Source organism: Microcaecilia unicolor, chromosome 8, assembly GCF_901765095.1.
Source record: "Microcaecilia unicolor chromosome 8, aMicUni1.1, whole genome shotgun sequence".
NCBI classification, from domain to species: domain Eukaryota; kingdom Metazoa; phylum Chordata; class Amphibia; order Gymnophiona; family Siphonopidae; genus Microcaecilia; species Microcaecilia unicolor.
This window is the reverse complement of record NC_044038.1, coordinates 162623705-162651279: the sequence shown is the minus strand read 5'-3', so window position 1 is coordinate 162651279 and position 27575 is coordinate 162623705. Positions and strand designations below refer to the sequence as shown.

Here is a 27575-nt window from a genome sequence, read left to right as displayed (position 1 = left end):
GACAGCAGACCATGCCCAAATTACCACCAGATACAATGCCAAACATCAAAAGTGGAGGAGTGGCCTACTGGTTAAGGTGGTGGACTCTGGTCCTGAGGAACTGAGCTCAATTCCCACTTCAGGCTTCTTGTGATTCTGGGCAAGTCACTTAACCCTCCATGGCCCCATGTAAGCTGCATTGCGCCTGCCATGAATGGGAAAGCGTGGAGTAAAAATGTAAAAAAAAAAGATTAATTTTGTCCAGCTGATAAGTTGTCTAGAAAAAATTGAACCTGTGAGTAGGAGAAAATAATTGAAAACCAAAAAGTTCTCCAGGTAACTCCTGAAGTTACCTAGACACATTTTCAGAATATCGATCCCTAGATGCTTAGGTTTTAAGTTTCCGATGGACAATGATCTTCTGTATTTGCTTACACTCCATGCAATCTATTAAACTCTTTTATTGCACATATTGTATTGACATTGTAATGTAGCATATACTATGCCATATTTTGTATGTTTTGAATATTTTTACTGCTGTAATTGTCTATTGCTTATGCTACAATAGTAACATAGTAACATAGTAAATGACTGCAGATAAAGACCTGCACAGTCCATCCATTGTGCCCAACAAGGTAAACTCATTTTACATTGTATGTGATACTTTATATGTATATCCGAGTTTGATTTGTCCTTGCCATTCTCAGGGCACAGACAGTAGAAGTCTGGCCAGCACTGATTTTGCTTCCCAATTACCAGCGTTGCCACCCAATCTCCGCTAAGATTCCGTAGATCCATTCCTTCTAAATAGGATTCCTTTGTGTCTATCCCATCCATGTTTGAATTCCATCACTGTTTTCATCTCCACCCCCCACCCCACCCCCCCACGGGAGGGCATTCCATGTATCTACCACCCTTTTCATAAAAAAAAATACTTCCTGACATTACTCCTGAGTCTGCCCCCCTACAACCTCAATTCTTGTCCTCTAGTTCTACCGCCTTCCCGTCTCTGGAAAAGGTTTGTTTGTGGATTAATACCTTTCAAATATTTGACCGTCTGTACCATGTCACCCCTGTTTCTCCTTTCCTCCAAAGTATACCGGCAAGTCTTTCCTCGTATGGTTTGCAACGCAAATCCCATTCCATTTTTGTAGCTTTTCTTTGCACCACTTCCAGTCTTTTACATCTTTAGCAAGATACGGACTCCTTATTCTTGCTGTATACCGCCTTGAGTGAATTCCTTTCAAAAAGGCAGTAAATAAATCCTAATAAATAAATAAAATACCTGCATATAATCTATGCAAACCACTTTGGTTGTACCCACAGAAAGATGGTATATCAAATCCTTGACCCTTTCATGACTCTCTGCAGTATAGATATACTTTGTTCTTTTCATGAATATGCACATCCAGCCAAGTCACAAGCACTATTAATTTGAAGTTTGTATGGCAGTTTATTTGGTGTTTGGCGTGTTCTGTCCTGGTAGAAAGGAGCAAAATGCATGCTGTGTGTGAGCCACAGGACAGCTCAGAGAACAGATGGTGCAAACATTGGGTTAATCCTGTCACACTGATTCCTGTATAGCCATCTGGATGATCCAGCGGCAACAGTCCAGCACCCGTTAAAACTATGATTTAGGCCAAGATTAGCATCATAGATTTTCCTGTAGACTTGTTCATGGTTGACGTTATGATTCTAAGACCCCCAGAAAATTGCATTAGAGGTGCACGCTTTGATTTGCAAAAGAAATCAGAGCAGGGATCAGACTGGGTTAGGCTACTGCATTTGCCTTTTAAAAGAGTGGATTATATCCTCTGCTCAGAGACTGCTTTTACTATGGGGTGGATCTGGCCTCTTCATATTTTGCATGTGGGATTCATTTTCTGGGCTTTAGGTTCTGGTGGCAGTGTTTCAGATTGTTTCTGGTAATTGAACATCAGAAAGAGAATAGCAAAAGGGAAAGGTGAAAATAGTTTCACACGGAAAGCTAGTTTGTGCATAAGAAGAAAAGTATTATGTATTTACTGTGAACTTATTGCTATTTTACTGAATACAGCATTATGTAGTAAAGAGAAAAGTCTTTCAGCCTTTCATGGCTGACTAGGCTTCCCTTGCAGCATCGATTGTGCACCAGAAAATTTTTGCTGTGATGGACCATTTGGCATTGACCATTTGGAATCATACTAATTGGTTCAAAAGACATCTTTTAGAAAGAATATCCAACCTTTGCCTGTTTCTTACTGTAGCATAGCATTATTACAACGCTATGGGAATTCTAAAACAATGGTGTCCCGACAATCTTGCTTTCGAATTCCCATAGTGTTGCAATAATTGGAATACCAGATGGATCTTTTTTGTTTACATCCTTTTAAGACTCTTGATGCAGGCCAATTAGGACAAGACATGGCTCATGTCGACAGGGCCACTGAGACACTGAGCCAGGCCCGGGCCCAGGCCATCGTCAACCCCCCCCCCCCCCCCCCCGCCGCAACTTCAAATACCTTGTCTGGCGGGGATCCCGAGGCCCCGCCAGCAGAAGAGGTCTTCCATCAGTGCTGCTCTTCACTCTGCTGCATGGCCTGCCCCTGTGGCTGCTTTTTCTCTCATGTCGCACATGCTCGGTTTCAAAACTGAGCATGTGCGGCCTGAGGGAAAAAGCAGCCGCTTGGCGGGCAATGTGGCAGAGTGAAGAGCAGCGCTCAGAAGCCCTGGCCCGAAGTCCTGCTGTGTCTGCTCCTCCCCAGCCTCCAAGGGGGCCTGGCACTGGAGTTTCCTCTCTCCTGCTCCTGTAGGGACGTGATCACCTGGGTCCCATCAGGAGCAGGAGAGAGAGAGAGAGAGACCTCGATGCCAGGCCCCCCTCGGAGGCCTAGCCCATGGAATTTTGCCCCCTCTGCCCCCCCCCCCTTGGCGGCCCTGCATGTTGAGTCTTGAATGAAAATACATACTTGATATTATCACATCGTCTGGCTATAATTTATAGTCACCTTTGGTGTGTGTGTTAGGTCCTTGCCATGTGTCACTTATGTTCCTCCCTTGTGAAAGCTCCCTTTGCATTTACATGAAGTGAGTTGTGCTTCTCATTTATTGAATAGCGCTATGCACTCACCTAGCACTTATGTATGCAAGCGTACACTTACCTATGTAAGCGCTAGTATTCTATAATATAAACAGGAAGATGGCCCTTAATATTAGGTACCAAGTTATAGAATGCGGGGGAAATCATTTAAAAGCAAATGAGAGATGAGAAGAAGAGAAGAAAAGGGGAGGGCAGGAAGGAAAGAGTTAGAGGAGATGATAAGGAAGAGAATAAGGTAGAAAAGGAAGATAAAATAAAGGAGAGGTGAGAGGAAAGGAAAATGAGGGTGAGGAAGGAGAAAAAGGAAAGAATGGATGGGAAAGAAAGAAAAAGGAGAAACTGATGGAGAAAACAGATACAAAAAGAAGAGGGGGCAGGAGAAGGCTGGGGAGGGAAAGAAAAAAGAGAAGAAACAGGGAAGAAAATGAAATTGGGGAAAGAGGATGTGAATAATGGAGAAATTAAAGTTGTGAAATGGGGAAAAATAAAGGATGAGCGAGGAGAATGAGGGAAAGAGGACATAAGGGACAGAGTAATAGTGAAAATAAAGTTGTGTGAGCTGTGAAATGGGAAAAATAAAGGATGAGAGAGGGGGATGAGGGAGAGAGGACACGAGGAGCAGTATAATGGATAAAATAAAGCTGTGTGAGGTGTGAAATGGGAAAAAATAAAGGATAAGAGAGTGGGATGAAGTGACGAGGACATGAGGGACAGAATAATGGAGAAAATAAAGTTGTCGGAGGAGTGAAATGGGAAAAATAAAGGATGAGAGAGGGAGATGAGGAAAAAAGGATATGAAAGGATGAAGGGAAGATAACAGAGGGGAGATACAGAAGGTGACAGCACGAGAGGGGGAGAAAGGCAATAAATTAGCGAGAGAACTGAAATAGAAAAGAAAAGGAAACAGATATAATACATCGTGGTCTATAATTAGCTATTAGTGGTTTTAACAGTTTTTAAATCTTCTGTGGCATTAACCCCCTCCTCTCTCCCCTGCCAGAACCTGCAGGCACTCTGCTTCCAGGACTGTGGCAGGTCAGACATTCTCAAACTGTATTTTTAATTTAGCAGGTGTTGACAGACCTTACCCTTTCTTCAGGGCGCACTTAGAGTAAGAAAAGTTTTGTTTTAATTTGGGGGGTAAAATGATTATGCATCCATTCATCCGGATACTTTTCCCATGAAAACCTACATGCATACTTTTGGAAATGCAAAACCTGAAGGTGTGAGGCCCCTACCTTGCCCCTGGGAATGCCTCTTTGATATGCATTGTACATTTACATTATATATCTATAATTATATATGTGTGTATGATGGACCATTTTGAAGCATTCAATTCTGTGTAAAAAACAGTTTTATGCATGGGAATGCTTTTGGAATTTGTTGTAATAGTATTAAAACTGCCTAATACTGTCCTTACTCTTCAGAATTTAAATGCTTTAAGGGACTTGGAGGCCTGGAAAACTGTCTGTCTAACATAAACAAACAGGGATGGAGTAAATATAATCAGAAGCATTTTCCTTTTGCAGGGGTCATACAAGAGTATTAAGCGTTCTTGCCTTGAGTGCTCCCCCCTACTTATTAACTGTCAGGGCACTAATCTGCTCCTCCCTAGGACATAATGCTTTTGAATATTAAACTTTAGGGGTGTGTGTGTATGTGCGTATTTTACATACAATACAACAAAAAAAGATGGAAAAATCTATAAACACAAAAAGTATAACACACTAAACAAAAAGTGGAATCCACAAACCTTAAAAATGTAGTATAGGGATAAAAGACCTCATATGGCCACAAGCAGTGACTTATTCAGCCCATAGGCTTATGCATGTCAGCTCAAGATGGCCCTTTTTTAATCATAGGTCAAAAAACTCCCAACTTTGTTACAGCCAAAACATGTTTTCCTTAATTTTTTATCTTTTTATTTTTATATATATATTTCTTCCAAATTATAAACCGTGATACTATTTCACAATTCTGCTCAAAGCCCACACCCACCACTTCACGAGTTACTCACAACAATTGCAGTATTCATCTTGTTTCCACTTATTTAAAACATTCTTATATAATGAAATTTGGAGCACTTATCGTAAACTTAATCCCAGCCATCTTGAGCTGACATACATAAGCCTTAGGAGTTCTTTCTCCCTATAACAACTTTTAAGGTTTGTGGATTCCATAAATATTTTTTATCATGCACGCACACACACACACACAAAGAAATAGGGCAATTTCCAAAAGTCATTTACCAGGCAAATGAACTATTTGAAAATTGCCTACCATTCTTGTAGGTAAAAATAGGTATTGATGGTCTTTGAGTTTCTGTGGGTATCGGGATCTGTTGTCTTGCATTGACCACAGCTGCTTTTGCTGCATCCCCCAACGCCCCTGCCTCTTTTACCAAATGGATGGGCATATCTTGTCTTTTTGCCAACAATCAACATACGGAGTGGCCTAGTGGTTAGAGCACTGGTCTTGCAATCTAGAGGTGGCCAGTTCAAATCCCAGTGCTGCTCCTTGTGATCTTGGGCAAGTCACTTAACCCTTCATTGCCTCAGGTACAAACTTAGATTGTGAGCCCACTTGGGACAGAGAAATATCCAGAGTACTTGAATGTAACTCACCTTGAACTACTACTGAAAAAGGTGTGAGCAAAATCTAAATAAATATGGATCTGACACTCAGCAATGTGTCTAAAACCCTAAGTATAAGTTAAACAAACAGATAGCTATGACTTGTTTAGAAAATGACTGAAAATTTCAGAAGTACCTAACATAGCTAAAGCTCTGTCTATTCTTGATATTATAATGTGCTACATAAATTGTTGTATTTCCCAGTCATAACTAGGCTTCTTATCTAAACTCTGCATTGAAGTGTCCAGTATTATTATTGTTACTAGTAAAAAAAAGGCCCGTTTCTGACACAAATGAAACGGGCGCTAGCAAGGTTTTCCTCAGAGTGTGTATGTTTGAGAGAGTGTATGTGAGAGTGACTGTGTGTGAGAGAGAGAGAGAGAGAGAGAGTGAGTCTGGTTGCGAGTGTGTCTGTGAGAGAGAGAGTGCATGTGTGAGAATGAGAGTGTGTGCAAGTGCGTATGTGAGACAGTGTGTGAGAGAGAGAGTGTGTGTGACAGAGATACCCCCCCTCTCTGGTGTCAGGCCCCCCCCCCCCTCTCTCTCTCTCTGGTGTCTGAGCGTTACTGTGCAGGACGCTGAGCTCTGGCTGTGCTTCAAGGAACTGACCAATCCTATTTAATAGAATGCACCTCCAACATTCTGAAGCCGAGAAACCTCGTGTGGTTGGTCACTTCTGCTTGTGACGAACCCGGAAGTACGTGATGTCAATTCAGGAGATGGATACAGAGAGCAGGAATGCCTCAGCCATGCAGTCAGCTTCAGAATGTTGGAGGTGCGTTTTATTATATAGGATTATTATTACATCATCATCATAACTATGGGAAAGGGGTTGTGACCAAAATGATAACAACTCTCGTATGAGGAAATGCCAAAGAGGTTAGAGGTCTTCAGCTTGGAGAAGAGACAGCTGAGTGTAGACATGACAGAAGTCTATAAAATCCTAAGTGGAGTGAAACAAGTAAATGAAAATCAATTGTTTATGCTTTCAAACAGTAGAAAGGCTAAGAGACATGCCATGAACTCACTAAGTAGTACATTTAAAACAAATAAGAGAAAACATTTTTTCATTCAGTGCGTGGTTAAGCTGTGGCATTTGTTGCCAGAAAATGTGGTAAAAACATTTAGTGTGTCTGGGTTTAAAAAAGGTTGGTTTGGACAATTTCCTGGAGGATAAGTCCATAAACTATTATTAAAGTTGATTCAGGGAAAGCCATAGCTTATCCTTAGGATATGTAATATGGGATCTTCGTACTTTTTAGGATCCTGTCAGCTACTTGGAACCTGAGTTGGCCACTGTTGGAAACAGGATACTGGGCTTGATAGACCTTTGGTCTGACCCAATATAGTAATTCTGCTGTTCTTACATGAGATGAAAGCTGAAATCACACCATGCATCTCAAGGATGATGGTCAATTTCAAGGAATTATTGCAGGTAAAGGGATCAACGGCCAAATTGCAGGATCTGAAATCTGCAGTACAGTCTATCTATGGACATTCAGTTTCACTACAGGAACCAAGAATACAGGAATTAAACAAAAGCTTTAGGCAGGAAGGCAAGAGGAAGAGGATCTGTAGGATGGTCTGTTGCAGGGCAGTTGCTGGACTGGAACAAAAGTTACTTTCAGCTCCTGCTTTACTTTTGTGCTTGAATGCTCACATGCTAACTCAAAAAGGTAGCATGCTGACCGTCCTGACTTGACACATAGGGTGCTCACCCCGTGGGTTGGTCCTGTATACAGGCTTCTTTGTGTAGCAAGATTACAGCTATGTGCAGAACAATAGAGCATTGGGCTCAGCAGAGTTGGATGCTTGTGTGCTGGGAAATGGGATGTGGGGTGCAGTGTAGAGGATGCTGGGTACATAGAGGTGGGGTGCAGGGTTCTGTGTAGTGGATGCCATGTGCGGGGAGGTGGGGTACAGAATGCTTTCTAGAAGATGCTATGTGTGGGGAAGTGGGGTGCAGGGTGCTGTGTAGAGGATGCTGTGTGCAAGGAAGTGGGGGTACAGTGTGCTGTGTAGAAGATGCTCTGTGAGGGGGTAGAGGATTCTGTATGCAGGGAAGTTGGGTATAGGGTGCTGTATAGAGGATACTGTGTGGGGGGAGTTGGGGTGCAGGGTACTCTATAGAGGATGCTGTGTATGGGGAGGTGGGGTGCGAGATGGTGTGTGCAGTAGAGCAGGTTGCTTCCTGTCTTCTGTAAATGCTGTTTTATCTGCCCCACTCCCATAGGTATCCTTGCAGGAGCATCCCAACTCAGAATCACACCATCTATGATATTCTGTCCGGTGCCCCACCCCACCCACTGTACCAGAGCCACCTCAACGGAGATAATGAATGGGTTGATTTTTTAACCCCCCCCCCCCCCCATCTCCCTTGAGCCCTGTGTGACTGTACTGCTTGCACATCTCTCAGGACAGCCCTCTACCCTTGCCAGCAATCAACAGTTCTTCTCCAAACCCTTCATCCATGAATAAATGTTAATTTCTGTTTTTTCTTGCTCTTGTCCCCTCTCAGTCTTCCACTTCCACATGTGGCCTTCTTTCCTTTACTGACGTACCTGAAAAAGTCTTGTCATCTCCCTTTACGTGTTTAGCATTCTTCTGGTTGCTGTCCTGGTTTCTTTCTTTATCTCTTTCAGCTTTACCAAATGTTCTTCTTTTGATGTCCTTTGTCCGGCATTATTTTCTCAGCCATCTCTTTGAATATCCACAAATCTTCTTTTTTTTTTTTTCTTCTTACTTTTACTTTCCTGACATGAAAATTTGGTGTCTTTAGTAAAGCTCTTTTTAATGTAGAGCACTCAAATGTACCTAGGTCCTCCCATCTTGATAGCCCCTCCTTAACGTTCTTCCCCATTTTACCTAAGTTTGTACTGGGGATACTAGTGATAAACTGGTGCTGTGCAGCAAATGATTGAACATGAGATGGACCTGGTCATTCTGGGAGGCAGTAATAGGAGCTGGAGATTAATCACTACATTAACAGATTTCCGAAGGCAACCAAAGCAGCCTTCAGCCCTCTTGCCATGTGTGCATACAATTTCTACTAACTCACCCCAGTGAGCCTGTTTGTTCTGCATTCCAAAGAGTTTATTCCCCAAGCCAGCTATAAACCATGCAGTAAGCCTTAGATGACTGTATTTTTCTTCTCTTGTCACCCAATTTTTAAAATCCTGGCAAATGCTCTCTGTCAGTAAAATCTATGCACCTTCCGACAGGCGTCTACTTTGTAAATTGCCTCTTCTGAGCTAACTTTATTAGTAAAGGGCCTGGGAGGTACATTGTGTATATGCTATCTGATGGAACTTGAATAATTGAATTCTATAAATCGTGGATGACTCAACATTGCGAAGGACCATCCGCCATTTTATTTGGTTATCTTTTTACCCTTGACTGAGGTAGATGAATATTCTAGGGGGTAGAGTAGGTTAAAAATAACTGGTGAGAGTGTAGGAGCTATTTTTTTAAATCTTTTTTTTCTTCTATTCTTAACTCCTCCCCCAACCAACCTCCTCTCACCAGGTCTAGAACATACATTAGGAAAACTAGATGGTCAACTAAAGTGCCAACCTTTGGGACAGTAGCAGGAAGTTTTCCACAAAAAAGCCACTGAAGGGCTTTGATCTCCCTTCCAATCCTATCTGCATCCCCACCATTCCTGGCAGGAGAAGAGCAGACCAAAATGAAATAAAGTAGTCCAAAGGAAAATGTATTAATGTAGCAACTACACTTGAAGAGTTAATAACATATGTTACATTAATATATTTTCCATTGGACTACTTTATTTCATTTTTGGTTGGTCTTCTCCTAACCAATTTGGAATTTGTGGATAAATTGCCTTTTTGCTTTCTGGGATCATTAACATCATTACCACTGCTGCTTCTCCCCTGATCTGCAGCAATGTTAATAGACATTAAAAAGGGAACAGAAGCTGGTGCAAGGCCTCTGAATCCCTGCCCGATGCCCTTTCAACATCTGGCCACAGACTACCACAATGCAAAGAAGAAGTCTTCATGGGACAGGGCAGGACATGGATAGGTACTTAGGCCCTGATGATCAAAGGCAACCGCAGACACTAGAGGCCATCAGCGACGGACTAGACCCCACGTTTGCCTGTACCCCAGGATCAGAGCTGGCGAGAGTGTGTAAATGAGCTCGCTGGCTCTAAATGCTAATAGCGTGCAAATACATTCTAAACAGGGCCATTAACATTCCTTCCCAATACTCAGCGGGCAGCACGACAAACAAGGGTGCTGCTCCCATGACAAACTCTATGCCATTTTGGAGTTAGCATTAGGGTTTGCCAGGGCATTGGGAAGGAATGGATAGACCCTTTCCAGTATGCATTTGTTTGCTTCCAGCCCCCTCCACCCCTCCAAAACAAGGGCCTAGGTCCGGTGGACCTCCAGACTCCCCTACCCCCCCCACTCGCAAAAGCCCCTCCAACAATAAAATACCCTACTAGCCCGCACATGGGCTAGCCTGGTGATCTAGTGCCCCCCAGACCCCCTAAGCCCCCCAAACCCCCTCATACCTCGAAAAGGGAGGGAGGGAGGGAGTAGAACTCCTTCCCTCCTCCTGCGAGCACTGCCTCACAGTGGTGGCATCCTGCCTGCCCGGTGCATCCTGGAACTCTCTTATATGTAGTGAAGTCCCACCCAGTGCATCCCAGGATGCACCAGGCAGGCAGTGTTCCACCTTTTTGAGGTGGCACTTATGGGAGGTGGGAAGTCTTGGGGGGCACAAGACCACTAGGATAGCCCATGGGTGGGTGGGTGAGGGGAACTAGTAGGGGTCCCAAAGGACCACCAAGGTTTTTAAAAATTTTTGGTGGGAAGCTTTTGCATGTGTGGGCAGGGGGTCTGCAGGTCCACCGGACCTCTAGACTCTTGTGTTTAGTGCTTGGGCTTAGGTTTGACAGGTCCAGGCTTGTCTTTTTAACAGCCCAGACCTGTCAAACCACTTCTGCAGGAGGATTGTCCAGGCACAATCCTTCCTCAGAAGTACCCCTATAATCAGTGCTAATAACGTGCATAAATCTGCATGTTAGTAGCACTGATCATTGGGGCGTTCGTTCCCCACGCTCTTCCAGCAGTATTTTTCCCCGCAATATTCAGAACAGCGTGGGGAATTGATCATCAACCTGTTGCTATACACAGGTGTTCAGAAGTCCCACATTGATTTCTTTTCTCTTGCATGACCACTGATGCTGCCATGACTCCTGGGCACATGTTGCAGCGGCACTGGAGGTAAAGAGCATGGATGTGAGGCTGCACAGGGTGCGAGGTGCAAGAATAAAGGTTCTCCTAAGGCTCTAATATTCTTCTGCCAGCCCTGCCACCCTTCCTTCCATCCCTTGTCCTGAAGAAAATTGGAAACCTCATAATTAGGCTCTAACTCCCACTGTAGTGCTAATGTCCCGTGCCAAAGTTCAGCACCTCAGAATGAAAGTTAAACCAATTAATCTGTTAGATTTCTATTGCTTGCCCATGTTTTCTCAGCAATTCCCCTAGCGTACTGCCTTTGATCGACACTCTTGAACGCTTAGAATGTCTGCCTGCTGCTGGTAAGATGAGAATGACATTTACAGGGCACTCATAAAGCAATCAGAGGAGCGGCGCCCTCAAACAGGCAGGGCATGGTAATATTTAATAAAAAAAAAGCATGAACATAATCTTCCGAATTAGCATTTTGTGCCTCGCAGTACCTTTGGGAGAGCAGCTTTTATTTGTGGAGTGATCATTATTATTACAAAGAGGAACTACTTAAGAATTTCCACTTTAATTCTCCAATATGCCATCAGCGGTTCAGAGCTATTATGCTAAACGGTGGCAGTGATCATTTCATTGTCCCAGTTTGATGGGAAGGGAGATCTCCTCTACTCCGGTGGCTGAAAAAGGGGGGGGGGGGGGACACTTCCACCCTCTATTCCCCTACACACACTGGCACGTGCACACAAATACTTTTCTCTTCTCATGCTTATGCTTATGCAGAGAAGATGCTCTATAGAACATCCTCTGTATAATCTAAAAATATGGCCAAAAACAAAGAAAGAACTAAGGGATCATTTTACAAAGGTGCGCTGAAAAATGGCTTGTGGTAGTGTAGGCGCTGGTTTTGGGCGAGCACCGATCCATTTTTTAGCGCGCCTGTTATAAAGGCCCTTTTTAAAATTTTTTGCCGAAAATGGACGCGCGGCAAAATGAAAATTGCCGCACGTCAATTTTGGGTCTGAAACCGTACCGCCAGCCATTGACCTAGTGGTAAAGACTCTTGCGGTAACCAGGCGGTAATGACCTACACGTGCCAAATGCCACTTGGTGAGCGTCCGTTACGTCCACCTGAAAATAAAAATATTTTTCAGACGTGCGTATCGGACGCGCGCCAAAAATGAAATTACCGCAAGAGCCGCGTGGTAGTCGAGCGGTAACTCCATTTTGGCACGTGTTGGGCATTCACAGACGCTTATGCGGTTTAGTAAAAGGGCACCTAAGAAAAAGCAGTGAGATTTGTTTATTTATTTTACATTTATAGACCACCTATAACTAGGTGGTTTCCATAAAAACATTCATAATAAAATAGACAAAACAAAAGTAAGCACAATACACATTAAAAAATAAACAGTAATAACTTTTCCTGATAAATTACTTAGGGCTCTGTTTTCTAAGCCATGCTGTAGGCACACTAGCGTGTTTAGCACGTGCTAAAAATTAGTGTGCGCTAATGCTAGAGACACCCATTTATTCCTATGGGTGTCTCTAGGCATTAGTGTGCGCTAAAAACAGGGCTTTGTTTGAGGGGGTACTGAATACCGGCACCTTTTCCCAGTGGCGTAGCGAGGGGGGCTGCCACCCGGGGCGGGGCAGGATGGTTCGCCGTTGCACCCCCCCCCCCCCGGGTGCAGCACGATGACATACCCCCCCCCCTCGGCGCATCGACACCCCCCCGACCCAGTGCCCACCCTCTTCCGTCCAACCAGCTCCCTACCTTTAAAAAATATTGGAATCCTCGCGCCTGCACGTAAAAGAAATGTGCACCGTCTCATCGGGCCTTCCCTCGCTCTGTCTGTCCCGCCCTCCGCTGACGCAACTTCCTATTTCCGCAAGGGCGGGACAGACAGAGCGAGAGAAGGCCCGATGAGACGCTGCACATTTCTTTTACGTGCAGGAGCGAGGCGCTGCGCCTCGCTTCGGATTCCAATATTTTTTTAAAGGTAGGGGAGCTGGGTGGATGGAGGAGGGTGGGCACTGGGGGGGGGTGTCGATGCACTGAGGGGGATGGAGCTGGCATGGAGCACACCCCCCCCCCCCCCCGCCGAGCTGACACCCGGGGCGGACGGCCCCTCCCGTTCCCCCCTTGCTACGCCACTGCCTTTTCCATTCCATCGTCTATTAAAATTGACCCATGGTTCCCAAGTTTTAATGAAAGAGCTCAGGCCCTACACACCAATTCTGCCTTGTCATAGATTCTGTGACTGGTTGCAGAGGGTCTGGCTATTGTGGGGTGGGTCCCTCAGTGATCACCCCACTCCTGAAGGGTGGACTAGCATTTGAGTATCGACACCTTTTTTGCTAGAAAAAACGCACTGGCTAAAAATTTTAGTGCATCTTAGTAAACAGAGCCCTTAATGAAATGTCTGCTCACTTACCTAAATGTCCTAAACATTTTCTTGATAACATTCTTACAGGGATATCAACGAAGCCAGTTTCTCACGAGGGCATGAGGGTAGCACCAGTGGTCTTACACAAAAGAATTTATTTGGGTTTTCATGCTGTATTTAAAATTTGAAACTGCATAAATATAAAATAAGAATTTATTTGGGGTGACTCTTGCTTTAAATAGGGAAAATGTAGCAAAATAGCAAACCAGTGCACCAACTAGTAGGTGGACAAGGGGAGGCAGATCTCAGGGCCCAAACTAGAAAATATTAAAAGACAAAAAGGCAAAAACAGAAATGAGGATTTAAATTAAACACCTTTATTAAGTAATTCCCACAAATAAAGTATCTGCAGACCTTTAAAGTCAGGCAAAAGCAATAGAATCTAAAAAGGAAAATGGTAGCTCAGCATCCTTGGACCTGAAGTCCTCCATCATGCTCTTTCTCTGGTTTCTTCTGTCTGTCCTAACAGAGGACCTTCTTCTTCCTCTCCATCAGCACTATTGGTTTCCCTGTAAGATACTAAAGCTTCCCTTCAAAGAAATGAGGTACCTAATATAGGGGGGTCTTTTACAAAGCCGCACTAGCATGTTTAGCTCACAATAAAAATCAGCTGGCGGTAAACACTGAGATGCCCATTATATTCCTTTGGCCGTCTCAGCGTTTACTGCCAGCTGATTTTTACCACAAGCTAAAAACGCTTGTGCGGCTTTTTAATACCGCTTTAGACAACAATCAACCACATTGCTTCATTCTCTCTAATGTATAGGATGGGTTGCTCTTACCTAATCCTTCTTTCCGTTTTCCTTTCTCCATTCCTTCTGTCTCTTATTCCTTCCATCACCAACAACTCCCACATCTTCCTTTCATGCCTCCTTTCTCATCCCTTCCCATTTTGAACCTTTGATTCAGTAGCCCTAGCCTTTTTTTTGTCTCCTTCCCTTCACTGTCCATCCTGCTATCATTTCTCCAACTTTCTCAACATCTGTCACCCACCGTCTCTTCCTCGCTTTCCTAGCCACTCTCTCATGCATTGTTAGATAAGCAGGCAGGAATGCCAGCCTGTGAGTTATAACCATACTCACAGTGCCTGCACAGATGGAGTAGAGCAGTCTGCAGTGGTGAGGTAGGCTCCAGTCATGCCATCTGTCAGAGTGGTGAGAGCAGAGCAGTCTGGGTTGGGCAGCCAAGGCTTGCGATGTGCATGACTGCTGGAGGTATGCTGACTAGCTGTGCAGGCACATATGCATAGAGGAAGCACTGGCCCTGTTTAACTTGGCCTTGTAAGGCTACAGTGGCTGACAGATCAGTACAAGGACAGTAACATTTAGGGCAAAGACCAATAATATCGAGGAACATACCCTGTAGGTCACAGCCTAGTGGCATCACTAGTTATCTCTGCATTTTCTAGTATAAGTAGTTTCCACTTTATTTGGGTTTTCCATTTACCACAGACATCTTGATAAACAATTTTGGATTCACAGACTGAATGGTGGAAATGTTGTGTGGGGGAAGAAAGACTATATGGTTTCCTATAGACCAAAAAGAACCAAACCCTCAGCACATCTTGCTTAAAAAATGCAATTGAAATGTGGTAGACTTAGCTCTGGTTTCCAAATGAAGATCTGATTATCACTAGAAGCAGATGTGGCATGTTGACTGCATCTGCCTGAGTTTAATTAACACGCCTCTCTGATGTAACTTCCTGTTTCGTCAGAGGCTCAGGCAGCTGTAGTAAAGGAAAGAAGTGGGTGCCGGCCATAGGCGTAGACTGGGGGGGGGGGGCGAGGGGGGGCAATGCCCCCCCAAACGACGATGACGTGGACTGGTGCTAGAATGAAAAAACAAAACAAAACAAGCAGGCACGCGCTCGTCTCCGTCCGCTTCGCTGCTTCCCTGCCCTCTCTGTCTGCGTCCCGCCCGAAAGGAAATGACATCAGAGGAAGGCGGGACGCAGACAGAGAGGGCAGGGAAGCAGCGAAGCAGACGGAGACGAGCGTGTCTATAATCTACCCCCTCTCTTCCTACCCTCCGGCGCAGGCAGCACCAATCTTCTCTAAGCCTTTCTTGTTCCTGGCAGCGGTAGCGACGTACACGCTGCCTTCAGCTCTGCCCCGAAGCCTTCTCTTCAAGTTCCTGTTCCCGCATAGGTGGGAACAGGAACTTGAAGAGAAGGCTTCCGGGGCAGACCGAAGGCAGCGTGTATGTCGCTACCGCTGCCAGGAACACAGAAAGGCTGAAGAAGACTGCTGCCTGCACTGGAGGGAGGGAGGAAGAGAGGGGGTAAACGGAGTCACGATCCTGGACCTCGCGGGGGGGGGGGGGGCAGCAGAGGGAAGATGAATGGGACTGGGAGGGTGGAGAGCAGAGGGAAGGAGCAGGAGATGGATGGGACTGGGAGGGGTGGGAAGCAGAGGGAAGGACCAGGAATTGGATTGGACTGGACTGGGAAAGGAGGTCAGAGGGAAGGAGCAAGAGATGGATGGGACTGGGAGGGGTGGGTGGGGAGCAGAGGGAAGGACCAGGAATTGGATTGGACTGGACTGGACTGGGAAAGGAGGTCAGAGGGAAGGAGCAGGAGATGGATGGGACTGGGAGGGTGGAGAGCAGAGGGAAGGAGCAGATGGATGGGACTGGGAGGGGTGGGAAGCAGAGGGAAGGACCAGGAATTGGATTGGACTGGACTGGGAAAGGAGGTCAGAGGGAAGGAGCAAGAGATGGATGGGACTGGGAGGGGTGGGTAGGGAGCAGAGGGAAGGACCAGGAATTGGATTGGACTGGACTGGGAAAGGAGGTCAGAGGGAAGGAGCAGGAGATGGATGGGACTGGGAGGGGTGGGAAGCAGAGGGAAGGAGCAAGAGATGGATGGGACTGGGAGGGGTGGGTGGGGAGCAGAGGGAAGGAGAAAGAGATGGATGGGACTGGGAGGGGTGGGTGGGGAGCAGAGGGAAGGACCAGGAATTGGATTGGACTGGGAAAGGAGGTGAGCAGAGGGAAGGAGCAAGAGATGGATGGGACTGCGAGGGGTGGGGAGCAGAGGGATGGACCAGGAGATGGATGGGATTTGGAGAGGTCAGGCACAGCAGAGGGAAGGAGCAAGAGATGGATGGGACGGAGGGATGGTGAGCAGAGGGAAGGAACAGAAGATGGATGGGACTGCGAGGGGTGGGGAGCAGAGGGATGGACCAGGAGATGGATGGGATTTGGAGAGGTCAGGCACAGCAGAGGGAAGGAGCAAGAGATGGATGGGACGGAGGGATGGTGAGCAGAGGGAAGGAACAGAAGATGGATGGGACTGGGAGGGGTGGGAGCAGCGGGAAGGAGCAAGAGATGGTTGGGACTGGGAGGGGTGGGGAGCAGAGGGAAGGAGCAAGAGATGGATGGGACTGGGAGGGTGGGGAGCAGAGGGAAGCCTACTGGAAAGAAGACACTGCATAAAACAGAAGACACTGGGATCAAAGCGAATAGAAAAACTAAATGATCAGACAACAAAAGTAAATAAAAGTTTATTTTATTCATAATTTATTAATTGAAATGTGTCAGCTTTTTGAAATGTGCATCTGTGATATTTTGCCTGTAAATTTCATTTCCTTCCTCCATATTAGCATATTCATTTGCATATGTATATATGCAAATGATATGCTAATATGCTCCGCCCATTCTTTGCCCCCCCAAATGAAACAGTCAAACTACGCCTATGGTGCCGGCGGCAGGGCAGTGTATGGGAATTGCTGTCGGGTTTGGAACGTGATGAAACAGGTAAACGCATCTCGGCCCGGGGGTGGCATCTGGGGGGGGGGGGGGGGCAGCATCTTAGTCTGGAGGGGGCAGCATCTAGGCCTGGGGGAGGTGGCATCTTAGCTCTGCCTCAGGCAGCATCTTGCCTTGGGCCAGCACTTTTCGGAATCAAAGCCCACTGCACTAACCAATCAACACAAGCACATGAAAGGCAACTCTATAAAGGGGCACCAGTGGGAACCTTTTCTTTAAAGGGAAACAGAAACCTATTTTCCTTTATAGGATACTAGTGTGCCCAGGTATGTATGCATGTATGTGTTTAGGCTCAGTTAGCTGCATGAAAATCAAGATGATGTGAAAAGCATAAGGTTATTGCTAAATATCTACTCCCAGCACTTTCTTTATGACTTTCTCAGCACAAGGCGATCTTTAGTCACCCAGTCAGGGCTTGAAACCAAGCTACAGCCGTTTGGTCAACGCAGAATTCTATGAAGTGTGTAATTACATAACAGGCCTACCGACTTTAATCCTTAATAGGGACAAATACATAATGACATATTTACCCAATGTTACAGCACTAAAGTGGCTCTATAAGTCATTGTAAGTTCATTAAAATGTCACTGTGCTCATTTCATACCAGCAGAGCAGCTACAGTCCTTTCTATGAAGCGTGAGCCTGTAAATCCACTCGTAGTTATGTCCTGAAGCTAATTGCTAATGCATTACATTAGGACATCCGGACTCAGCTAACAAGTGAATGGCCAAATATTGCTATTCATTGCCTCCCTCATTTTGTAAAACACAAATAGGTTTTGAAAATGTTCATATCATTTTTTTTTAACTTCATCAATACTGTAAACTAAAATATGAAACATATATTGTGATATATTGGGGATGGAAGATGTTTTTTTTTTCTTTCTGGGACATTTGATAGGTAATTCTATAACATAATGTGCTACATGTTTGCACTGATTACATGTTTAAATGTTTGCTAACTTATCAGGCTGCTGTGCTCAATAGAATTTATTCAATGCTCATTAGCCAGCTAATGTGGTTTTACTCTATATGCTGCACAAACGAATTTAGTGTGGTGAAGGAGAAAAAGACCTCAGAAGCTCAGCCTGTGGAATTGATGTTATACCACAGTAGCTGGGCGAACCTCATCATAGGTTTAAAAAAACCTCCTGTTTATTCTTCTATTTTTTGTATATTTTTCTTATAGATTTTTTGTTACAAATTTCTCATACTGTTGTCATTCAACATGAAAAGGCACTTATCTGAAATCGTCACTGCTTATGCGGTAAGCTCAACAGAGCGCTTCCGTTTCACTTATTGCTTCGTCGGGAGCTGCACCTGTGGCCGCTTTTTTCCCAGAAAGACCTTTGTGCGAGTGCCTTATGTCATAAAGGAAGCAGGCAGATGATCAAAAGCGAACGCCGGCGCTAGAGGCTGTTAGCGCCATACTAGCGTCGGCGTTTGCTACTGCCCCACGATCAGAGCCCTCGAGCGCATGAAACAACGTGCTCGAGGGCTCTTAGCGCAAGTAGCATGCAAATGCATGCTAAACAGGGCTGTTAGTGCAAGTTGCTTGCAAATGCATGCTAATCAGCGCTTAATGCATTCATCCCCAATGATCAGCGACCAGCGCGCCAAAGATTGGGTTGCTGGCCACGACAAACCCTACGCCAGCTCCGAGCTGGCGCTAGGGTTTGCATATCATTGGGAAGGAATGGTGAGCCCTGTCCAACATGCATTTGCATGCTGACAAGCCCCCATTCCCCCCTACAGCAAACCTGCCAGCAAGTGCAGTTGAGGACGTCCAAAATTTGGACATTTCTGTGATGGGGCAGTTGAGGACATCCAAATTTTGGATGTTTCTGCAATGGGCAGTTAAAGATGTCCAAAATTGGATGTTTCTATGAGAAAGACGTCTTTCTCATAGAAACATCCAATTTTGGACGTCCTTAACTGCCCATTGCAGAAACGTCCAAATTTTTGGACATCCTCAACTGCCCTGTCGCTATACCTCCGACACCCCCTTGAAATTTGACTGTCCCTGCAATAGGGCAGTTGAGGACGTCCATCTTCCGATTTAAAGATGGGGGTCCTTCTCTTTTCATTGGTCTCCAGCCCAGACCTGTCAAACAAGTGCCGGAGGATTGTGCTGATCAGAGATAATTGCGCTGCTTAAATTTGCATTCATTATCTCTGATCATGGGTCTAATAGTGCCCCGCGCTATTCCAGCGCTATTTTAGAGCGCTGTTTGGAACAGCACTGGGCTTTTGATCATCTGCCTGTTATAGAACTGTCTTTACATTGTCTCTTTTATGTCAACCAGTTTCTTGTAGAAACTGTGTATATTTTGTCTCTGAGATTTTCAATCATTCATCAAGCTGTGATCTTCTTCACCATCTGAAGCACTGGTTATGTACTTGATAAAAAAAAAATAAGAATAAATAGAACAATTAATTTATTTTAATAGGGGAACACACTCTGAACTCCCACCCAGGCTGGTCTGCAGGGGATCCTATGCATACAGGGCAAAGGAGTTTACTACTGAGTGATGTTCTTAATAGCTCAGGGAAAATGAGAGCATATTTTTTTTTTCGTTCAAATCTTTCATCATTAAAATCCATTTCTAACAGGCTGAATGCTTCTTTTTCTTCCATGTGTGTTGGAAAACCAGCTACACCATGTATCAAAGCCATCAGTCCAAGTGAAGGGTGGACTACGGGAGGTGCAACTGTCATCATCATAGGAGACAATTTCTTTGATGGGTTACAGGTCATATTTGGCACCATGCTGGTCTGGAGTGAGGTAGGTGTTGTCTGAGTATGAACATCTAATAGCTTTGAGCGGGTTTCTAGCTGGAGTTCTTTCTTTTCCTGTACCTAGTCAACCACAGTAAAAAGCAACTCAAAAGGTTTCAAAGGAAACCAAGCCTCTCCTTTTTCGAGAGTTCCATGAACAAGGCCTGTTATCACTAGGGAATGAGGATTAAACCCTCAAACTGACCTTATGAGAGCAAAGGATTTGCTGACATTACTCAAACATGTGTCCTTTTACTCACAACGTCAGCCATAGTTGAAAAGAGGTATTGCCAGGTTTGGGGAGGGGGGTAGGAGAAAAGGAAAGGACCTGTACATTTTTAAAACCCCCACCCATATTTCCACGGGTACATTTGAACCTGCTTCAAAGCAAGTTCAAATTTACTTAAGGAAAAGCTGATCCTACAGTCATCAGATCAAAGCAAAATGATCAAGCTGACAGGAAGAATGTTGACCAAATGTACACCTAAATTATAAGCTGCATTACTGTGATGGTGTAAAGTAAAAAGGAGGGAAAAGAAGATTGAAGGAAGGGTGAAGATGAGAAAGGGGATGTAGTGGTGAGAAGACTTTATTAAGCTGCTCTTTTTATTTTAACCTGATCAGGGGAGTGTAGCTCTCCAAAACTTGTCAGAAATGCATTTTGGGTCTGATTATTAAGTTGTGTTGGCTGTTAATGTGTTAGATTGTTATGGGGAGAGAAAGCACCTGTATATAGTATATAAACTGCTTTGGTTGTATAATGAAAGATGGTATATCAAATGCATGATCCCTACCTATACCCAATTACACATTAACAGTCAATGAAGACCCATTTCCACATTTATCATTTCATGCAGAAGAGGGCATGGAATGGTTGAGGACTGTGCCTTTTATGGTTAACACAGAGATTATAATAAGGTGCAGTTAATACCATTTCCATAGCTGCAGCTAACAACATTGTGCTATGTGCCTGCCGATAATGCACATTAAAACATTTTTCTTTGCATTAACTGAATGGAAAACCTTTGGGAACCCCCATAATGGCTAACTCAGAGTGGAGGAGTGGCCTAGTGGTTAAGGTGGTGGACTTTGGTCCTGGGGAACTGAGTTCAATTCCTGGCAAAGGCAGCTCTTTATGACTCTGGGTAAGTCACTTAACCCTCCATGGCCCACCGCATTGAGCCTGCCATGAGTGGGAAAGCACAGGGTACAAATGTAACAAAAATAAATAAAAAATTTAGCAGTTGTCATTTGTTAATTTTAGCAATTACTATGTGGTAACTGCAAAACATTAGCACAAGTTAGTAAAAAGGCCACTTAGAATTATAAAATAGTGAGTGGAGTGGAATGGGTAGACGTGAATCGTTTGTTTACTCTTTCCAAAATACTAGGACTAGAGGGCATGGGATGAAGCTACAAAGTAGTACATTTAAAATGAATTGGAGAAAATATTTGTGTGTTACATTTGTACCCCGTGCTTTCCCACTCATGGCAGGCTCAATGCAGCTTTCTTCACTCAACATGTAATTAAACTCTGGAATTCATTGCCAGAGAATGTAGTACAGGTGGTTAGCTTAGCGGGGTTTAAAAAAGGTTTGGACGGCTTCCTAAAGGAAAAGTCCATAGATCATTATTAAAATGGACTTGGGGAAGATCCACTTATTATTTCTGGGATAAGGAGCATAAAATGTATTGTACTTTTTTGGGATCTTGCCAGGTATTTGTGACCTGGATTGGCCACTGTTAGAAACAGGATGGTGGGCTTGATGGACCTTTGGTTTGTCCCAGTATGGCAATACTTATATACTTATGTAATCAATTAAAAGGTGTCCCCTGCCTCTTGTTTGCTGATCTTTTATACCAATTTTAGGCTTGTTTAGTAGAGAGGTGTGGTAGCCGTGTTAGTCCACTCTTAAAGGTTATCAATAGAAATCAAACAAAATAAAACATGGAAAAGAAAATATGATGATACCTTTTTTATTGGACATAACTTAATACATTTCTTGATTAGCTTTCGAAGGTTGCCCTTCTTCATCAGATCGGAAATAAGCAAATGTGGTAGCAGATAGTATATATAAGAGAAACATCAAAGCATTACTTGTTTAGTAAATCCTATCATCAATCAGTCATGACTGTCTATTTTCAGTTATGAGCTCACTGGTATCACTACTTGGTCATTAATTCAGTCACATTGGGTCAGGTTCAGTAAATGGTGCCCAAAGTTAGGCAGGGTTTGACCACCGAGGTGGAGAAACTGGATCCGCTACGAAAGGAGCAACACCACAAAAGGGGAGTAGCGTGATCAACACGACACTTCCAAAAAACCAAGGAGATGAGGTGAAGCGAAAAATTCTTCATTTTGTAATAAAGTAGGATTTGACATGGCACCGTGTTCCGGCAACAGTGCCTGCCTCAGGAGTCTTTATACAGTTGTAGTTTAGGTGTGAGATTGCATGGGAATGAAAAGAGGAAATCACCCAAATCAAGTCTTTAAAAAGATTGTTGATGGATAAAGCAGGTGGACGCAACGGTGATGATGCGGTACAAAAATGAACTCTGAATTGGAGGGTAAGGAGATCAAGAATACAGGAGAATTAGAAATATTTCTTACCAAATTGTGATATTGATTTCCACTTCTCCAAAATAACTCTGCAAGTCATGCTGAGTAAGCAGATCATGGCATTTTGTTCCTCTGAAAGAAATATGCTAAACTTTTTTTTCGATAGACACAGCCCAGGGAAAAACCCTGAGGGGCCCTTTTACTAAGCCATGGTAGGCTCTATGTGCTTGCAGCGTGCGCCCAAATGAGACTAGCGCCAGGCCAGCGCGCCTTCCTGGCGGTAATTTCAGATTTGTCGCATGCCCATTATGAATTATTTATTTATTTCCTCCTACGCGTGGGCAATCGGCACTTGGCGCGCATGAGCCTTTACTGCTAGATCAATGGGTGGCGTTAAGGGCTCAGGCCCGTTTTGGGCGTGTGCTGATTTCATTTTTACCGCAGGCCCTTTTCCCGTCCCATTTTTAAAAAAGCCATTTTTTGTAGATGCGGGAAAAACTGGCCCGGTGCACACCCAATACGCGCACCTACACTACCGCAGGCCACTTTTTACTGTGGCTTAGTAAAAGGACCCCTTAATTAAAACCAGGCCCCTTATGAATTGCCTGCCTAGAAGAGAAAGAGTTAATTCTTGACACTCCCTGTCTCTCTGATTCTGTCTTGTGCAGACTCTTTCTCTATAGACTTAAATCAACATCTCTCTCTGTCTCTCATGTATATCTATAAGGACACTGGAGAAGAAGGAAAAGGAACAACTTGTATTATAGACAACCTCGGAATCACTGGTCAGCTTTCCAGATCAAAGGCTTTTGATTAAGGACCCAAATGGGTAGAGGTAGTTTATGTGGATATGTGCGCTAAAATTTGCTAGATACATTAGAGGTTTGGTAAAACGTGAAAAAAATAATTTGAACTGTCTCCCTGAATCTCACTGGAACCCAACATTAGGCTGTATTTAGGGTTAGCATGTAATTAACCTCTAAAGCATGAGAATTGAAGTAGCAGTAGGCAAACCTTATTGCCCTAATAAGGTTTTGCCATAAATGTAATGTACACTTGTATGGTAATGGCAGATTAGATTTCTGTCCCGCTATTACCTCACAGTTCTAAGCGGGTTAGAACTATTTAAGAAGCCAGTTTGATTTCACTGGGAAGAAGGGGCATAATATTAAATTTAGTGATTAAGAATAAATTGTAAATCAGTATTTAGCATGGGATTCATATTTCTGAAACAGAAGGATTTTCAAAATTTTCCTAAAAAGAATATAGGACTGAGAAGATTTAAATATAGGTGAAATCATAGTCCATAATCTTGCTGCTTGAAATGCCAACCCTAATTCAAAGAAATATAATCTTTTTTTACCTTTTGATGATAGAAAAGAATAACCTACAGTATTCTTTTTTCCTTTCTTCTCTCTTTTTAATCTCTGCATAACAACAACCAAAATTATCAATATTTGCAGTATTACAATTCTTTCAATACATGGAACAATTCAGTGTTTTTTACGAGTCTCTCTCTCTTTCTCTCCCTCTCTCTCTCACTCACTCTTTCTTTCTTTCTTTCTTTCTTTCTTTCTTTCTTTCTTTCTTTCTTTCTTTCTTTCTTTCTTTCTTTCTTTCTTTCTCTTTTTACTCCATATCAATAGCTATATCTATTTCTATATCTTCTGTATATTGGGTTTTGCAACCAGAAAATGTCTGTTTCCTGTCATCTCCCTTGTTGTTTATGGGAATGTTGCATTTGTTTGTTTGTTTGTTTTCTGACATTTTTCATTACAGGAGCAATGCCTAAGAGTGCACACTGTTCCCCAATGAGTGTTTAGTATTTACAGAGAGTGTACTATTTAGGAAAGAGCCTCCTTTTCTTTATGTTTATGCTAATGTTTATTAGGGACTTGATATACCGCTTTTCACAAGCAATGCGGTGTACAAAAATTAAAATCATAGGAATAGGAAAAGAACGCCACAATCAAATAGGACAGCGGAAAAAAAGCAGATAAAATGAAAAAGGAATAGTGTAGATCATAGTGAGTAGCAGGGGGCGTAGCCAGACACCCAGTTTTGGATGGGTCTGGGCTCAAGATGGGTGGGCCCTGTCCCACAAGTGATTTGGTCTTTCCCTCTCTCACCTGCATGCCATGTGGTCTCGCAAACATCCCCCCTCCCCTGCATACCTTTTAAATAGCAGATTTTCACTGGCAGCGAGCAGCAACTACTACACACTGCTCATGTTGGCACCACAGCCTTCCCTTCGATGCAACTTCCTGTTTTCACATAGGCAGGAATACATCAGAGGGAAGGCTGTGGGGCCGGTGCAAGCAGTATGTATCAGTCGTTGCTCACTGCAGGTGAAGATCTGCTATTTACAAGGTATGCAGGAGGGACAGTTGTTGGGAGTTTTCAGCTGGTGGTGTTTGGGGATCCCTGCCAGCTACATCATAGGAGTGCTGCTACTGGGTGGGCCTGGGCCCATCCAGGGCCACCCTTGGCTATGCCACTGGTGGATAGGGAAACTGAGACAACCAGTAATTTGCCAACAGCTCGACCCCCCCAAGGAAAATTGAGAATTAAGGAAAAACAAATGTGCTTGAAGGCAACAGTGGAAACAAGGGAAAGAAAGCTCTGTCTTCAAAGAAGATGGTAAGGAGTTCCAGAGAAAAGGGGCCAAACAGAAGAATGCAGAAGCACATGTAAAGCTAAATCGGAAACAGTGAACAGATGGTATAAACGACAATCAAATGCAGAACAAAGTTCACGAGCAGGGGAGTAGAGAGTGATAAGACTAGCTAAATATGGGGGAGAACCCAAACATAAAGCTTTGAAAGTAATGGTCAGAATTTTATGAATTATCTGATACTTTATGGGAAGCCAATGGTGTTTCTTAAGAAAAGGTGTTACATGATCATAAAGTCAGGCATGAGAGAGAATGCAGATTGCAGTGTTCTGTACTGTCTGCAATTTACGAAGAGAAATCTCAAGGAGACCAACATATATGACGTTGAAGTAATCCAATTTTGAAGCAACCAGTGCATAAATTAAAGTAGCACAACTATCATCATTAAAGAAAGGGCAGAGAGAACACACCAGATTCAAGAAATTGAAACAGTTCTTGACAATAGTAGAAATATGTGTAGAAAATGTCAGCGCATTATCGAAATGTACTCCATGATAGACTCTAAACAGGCATCTTCATTAGCGCTTTTAGGGGTCCTTTTACTAAGGTGCGCTGAAAAATGGCCTGCGGTAGTGTAGACGCATATTTTGGGTGCGCACAGAATTATTTTTTAGTTCACCTACAAAAAATGTCCTTTTTTATTTTTGCCGAAAATGGACATGCGACAAAATGAAAATTACCGTGCGCCCATTTTGGGTCTGAGACCTTACCACAAGCAATTGACCTAGCTTTAAGGTCTCACGTGGTAACCGGGCGGTAATGGTCTACGCGCGTCAAATTCAATGATGCACGTAGCTGCCGTGTGTCAGAAAATAAAAAAATATGTTTCAGACACGTGTAGCGGATGCATGCCAAAACTGAAATTACTGCAAGGGCCACGCGGTAACCGGGCGGCAACGGCGCATGTTGGGCACGCATAGGCACCTATGCGGCTTAGTAAAAGGGCCCTTCAGTAAACACCTGATTGTAGAATTACCTTACACATAATACTGGGTGGGGGGGGGGGGGGGGGGGGATTTTATAACATAGGTGCACATAAATGATTACAATACTAGCATATACATGTATATGTGTGCAGTTATCTGAATATGTGCCAGTGAGCTGCTTAAGCTCTATTCTGCAAATAAGAAAACTTACATAGCACATATTTGCAAGGGGCCCATACACAGGGGTGGAGCATGGGCAGGATATAGGCAGGGCTTCAGCATTCATACCAGGTTTCAGTAGGCATAAGTCTGGCACCTAAAGTTAGGTGTGAGAATCAGCACTAAGCTTGATTCTATAAAGGGCCAACTTTTTACGGAGCTGACTGTTGAGCGCCATTTGTAGAATTCACTCCATAACTTACAGAATAATGCACACTAAGGGAGTTCTATAAATTGCGTCAAAAATTGGCACTGGAAAAAGCACTATTCTATAAACCATGCCTAAAGTTAGGCATGGTTTATAGAATAGCTCTTAAGTGCAGGGGTCACACATATATTTAGATGCGTCCATTTGCACCAATGAAAATGTGGGGCAAATACCCCACCTAAATTTATATGCAGAACCCCTTTAGTCTATAATTGCATGCGCAACTACAATCCATGCCCATGCTCCACCATGAAATGCCCCTGACCCTCCCATTTCCACGCCCCCTTTACCTGGACATGCGTAACATTTAGGCGTGGATCTCACACCTAAATTTACATACGTACATGTTAATTTCAATTAGCGCCAATAATTGCTTGTTAAAATTAAATTAAATAGTGCACACAGTTTTTGGTGACTTTTATAGAATTAGGGGGTAAGTGCGTACCTGTGCTCTATAGTGCCAGTGGCTAAATGTTAGGTATATTAACACCCAATTAACACCACTCTCCTTTATTAAATAACTCCTACCATATACCGTGGTATAGAACTACCCTCTTGATGTGTTAACAGAGTAACTAGAAGTCTTTGCACTAACCTGCTTTTTTGTGCTGATTTCATGAAGTCATTATAGGGAAAGGGAAATGGGACTTGATATACCTCCTTTCTGTGGTATTTTGCAACTACATTCAAAACAGTTTACATATATACAGGTACGTATTTTGTACCTGGGGCAATGGAGGGTTAAGTGACTTGCCCACAGTCACAAGGAGCTGCAGTGGGAATCGAACCCAGTTCCCCAGGATCAAAGTATTTGAACCCTTGTCAAAAATGTTTATTAAAAAGATATATGGCAAAATGTTGGGTGAGTCGGGCAAGTTTTGAATCCAAAAATTGCCATTTTTATTGAGAATTGCTTACTATTTATTAACCAAAGTATTAAGCAATTTTGTTAGTGCTTTCTTCCTTGGAAACTACTTCTCATCAGTTGGGTTCTTAAACCTTTGACTTGGACAATGGGTCAGTGATTCCAAAGTTGTCTGCAATATGACCCATTCTTTCATTCTTGACTTCATTGACAGTTTAAACCTG

The 27575-nt window shown here is 43.7% G+C and overlaps 1 protein-coding gene across 4 annotated transcripts in view; it reads left to right on the top strand.

The window, feature by feature from the left end:
• Positions 1–27575, top strand: part of EBF1 (EBF transcription factor 1) — a 557364-nt gene that overhangs the window by 393791 nt on the left and 135998 nt on the right. For all 4 annotated transcript variants that reach the window (XM_030211898.1, XM_030211896.1, XM_030211897.1 and 1 more), the window contains exon 9: positions 19776–19906. In XM_030211898.1, the coding sequence (XP_030067758.1) occupies positions 19776–19906 (131 nt within the window). The remainder of the gene's footprint in view (positions 1–19775; positions 19907–27575) is intronic.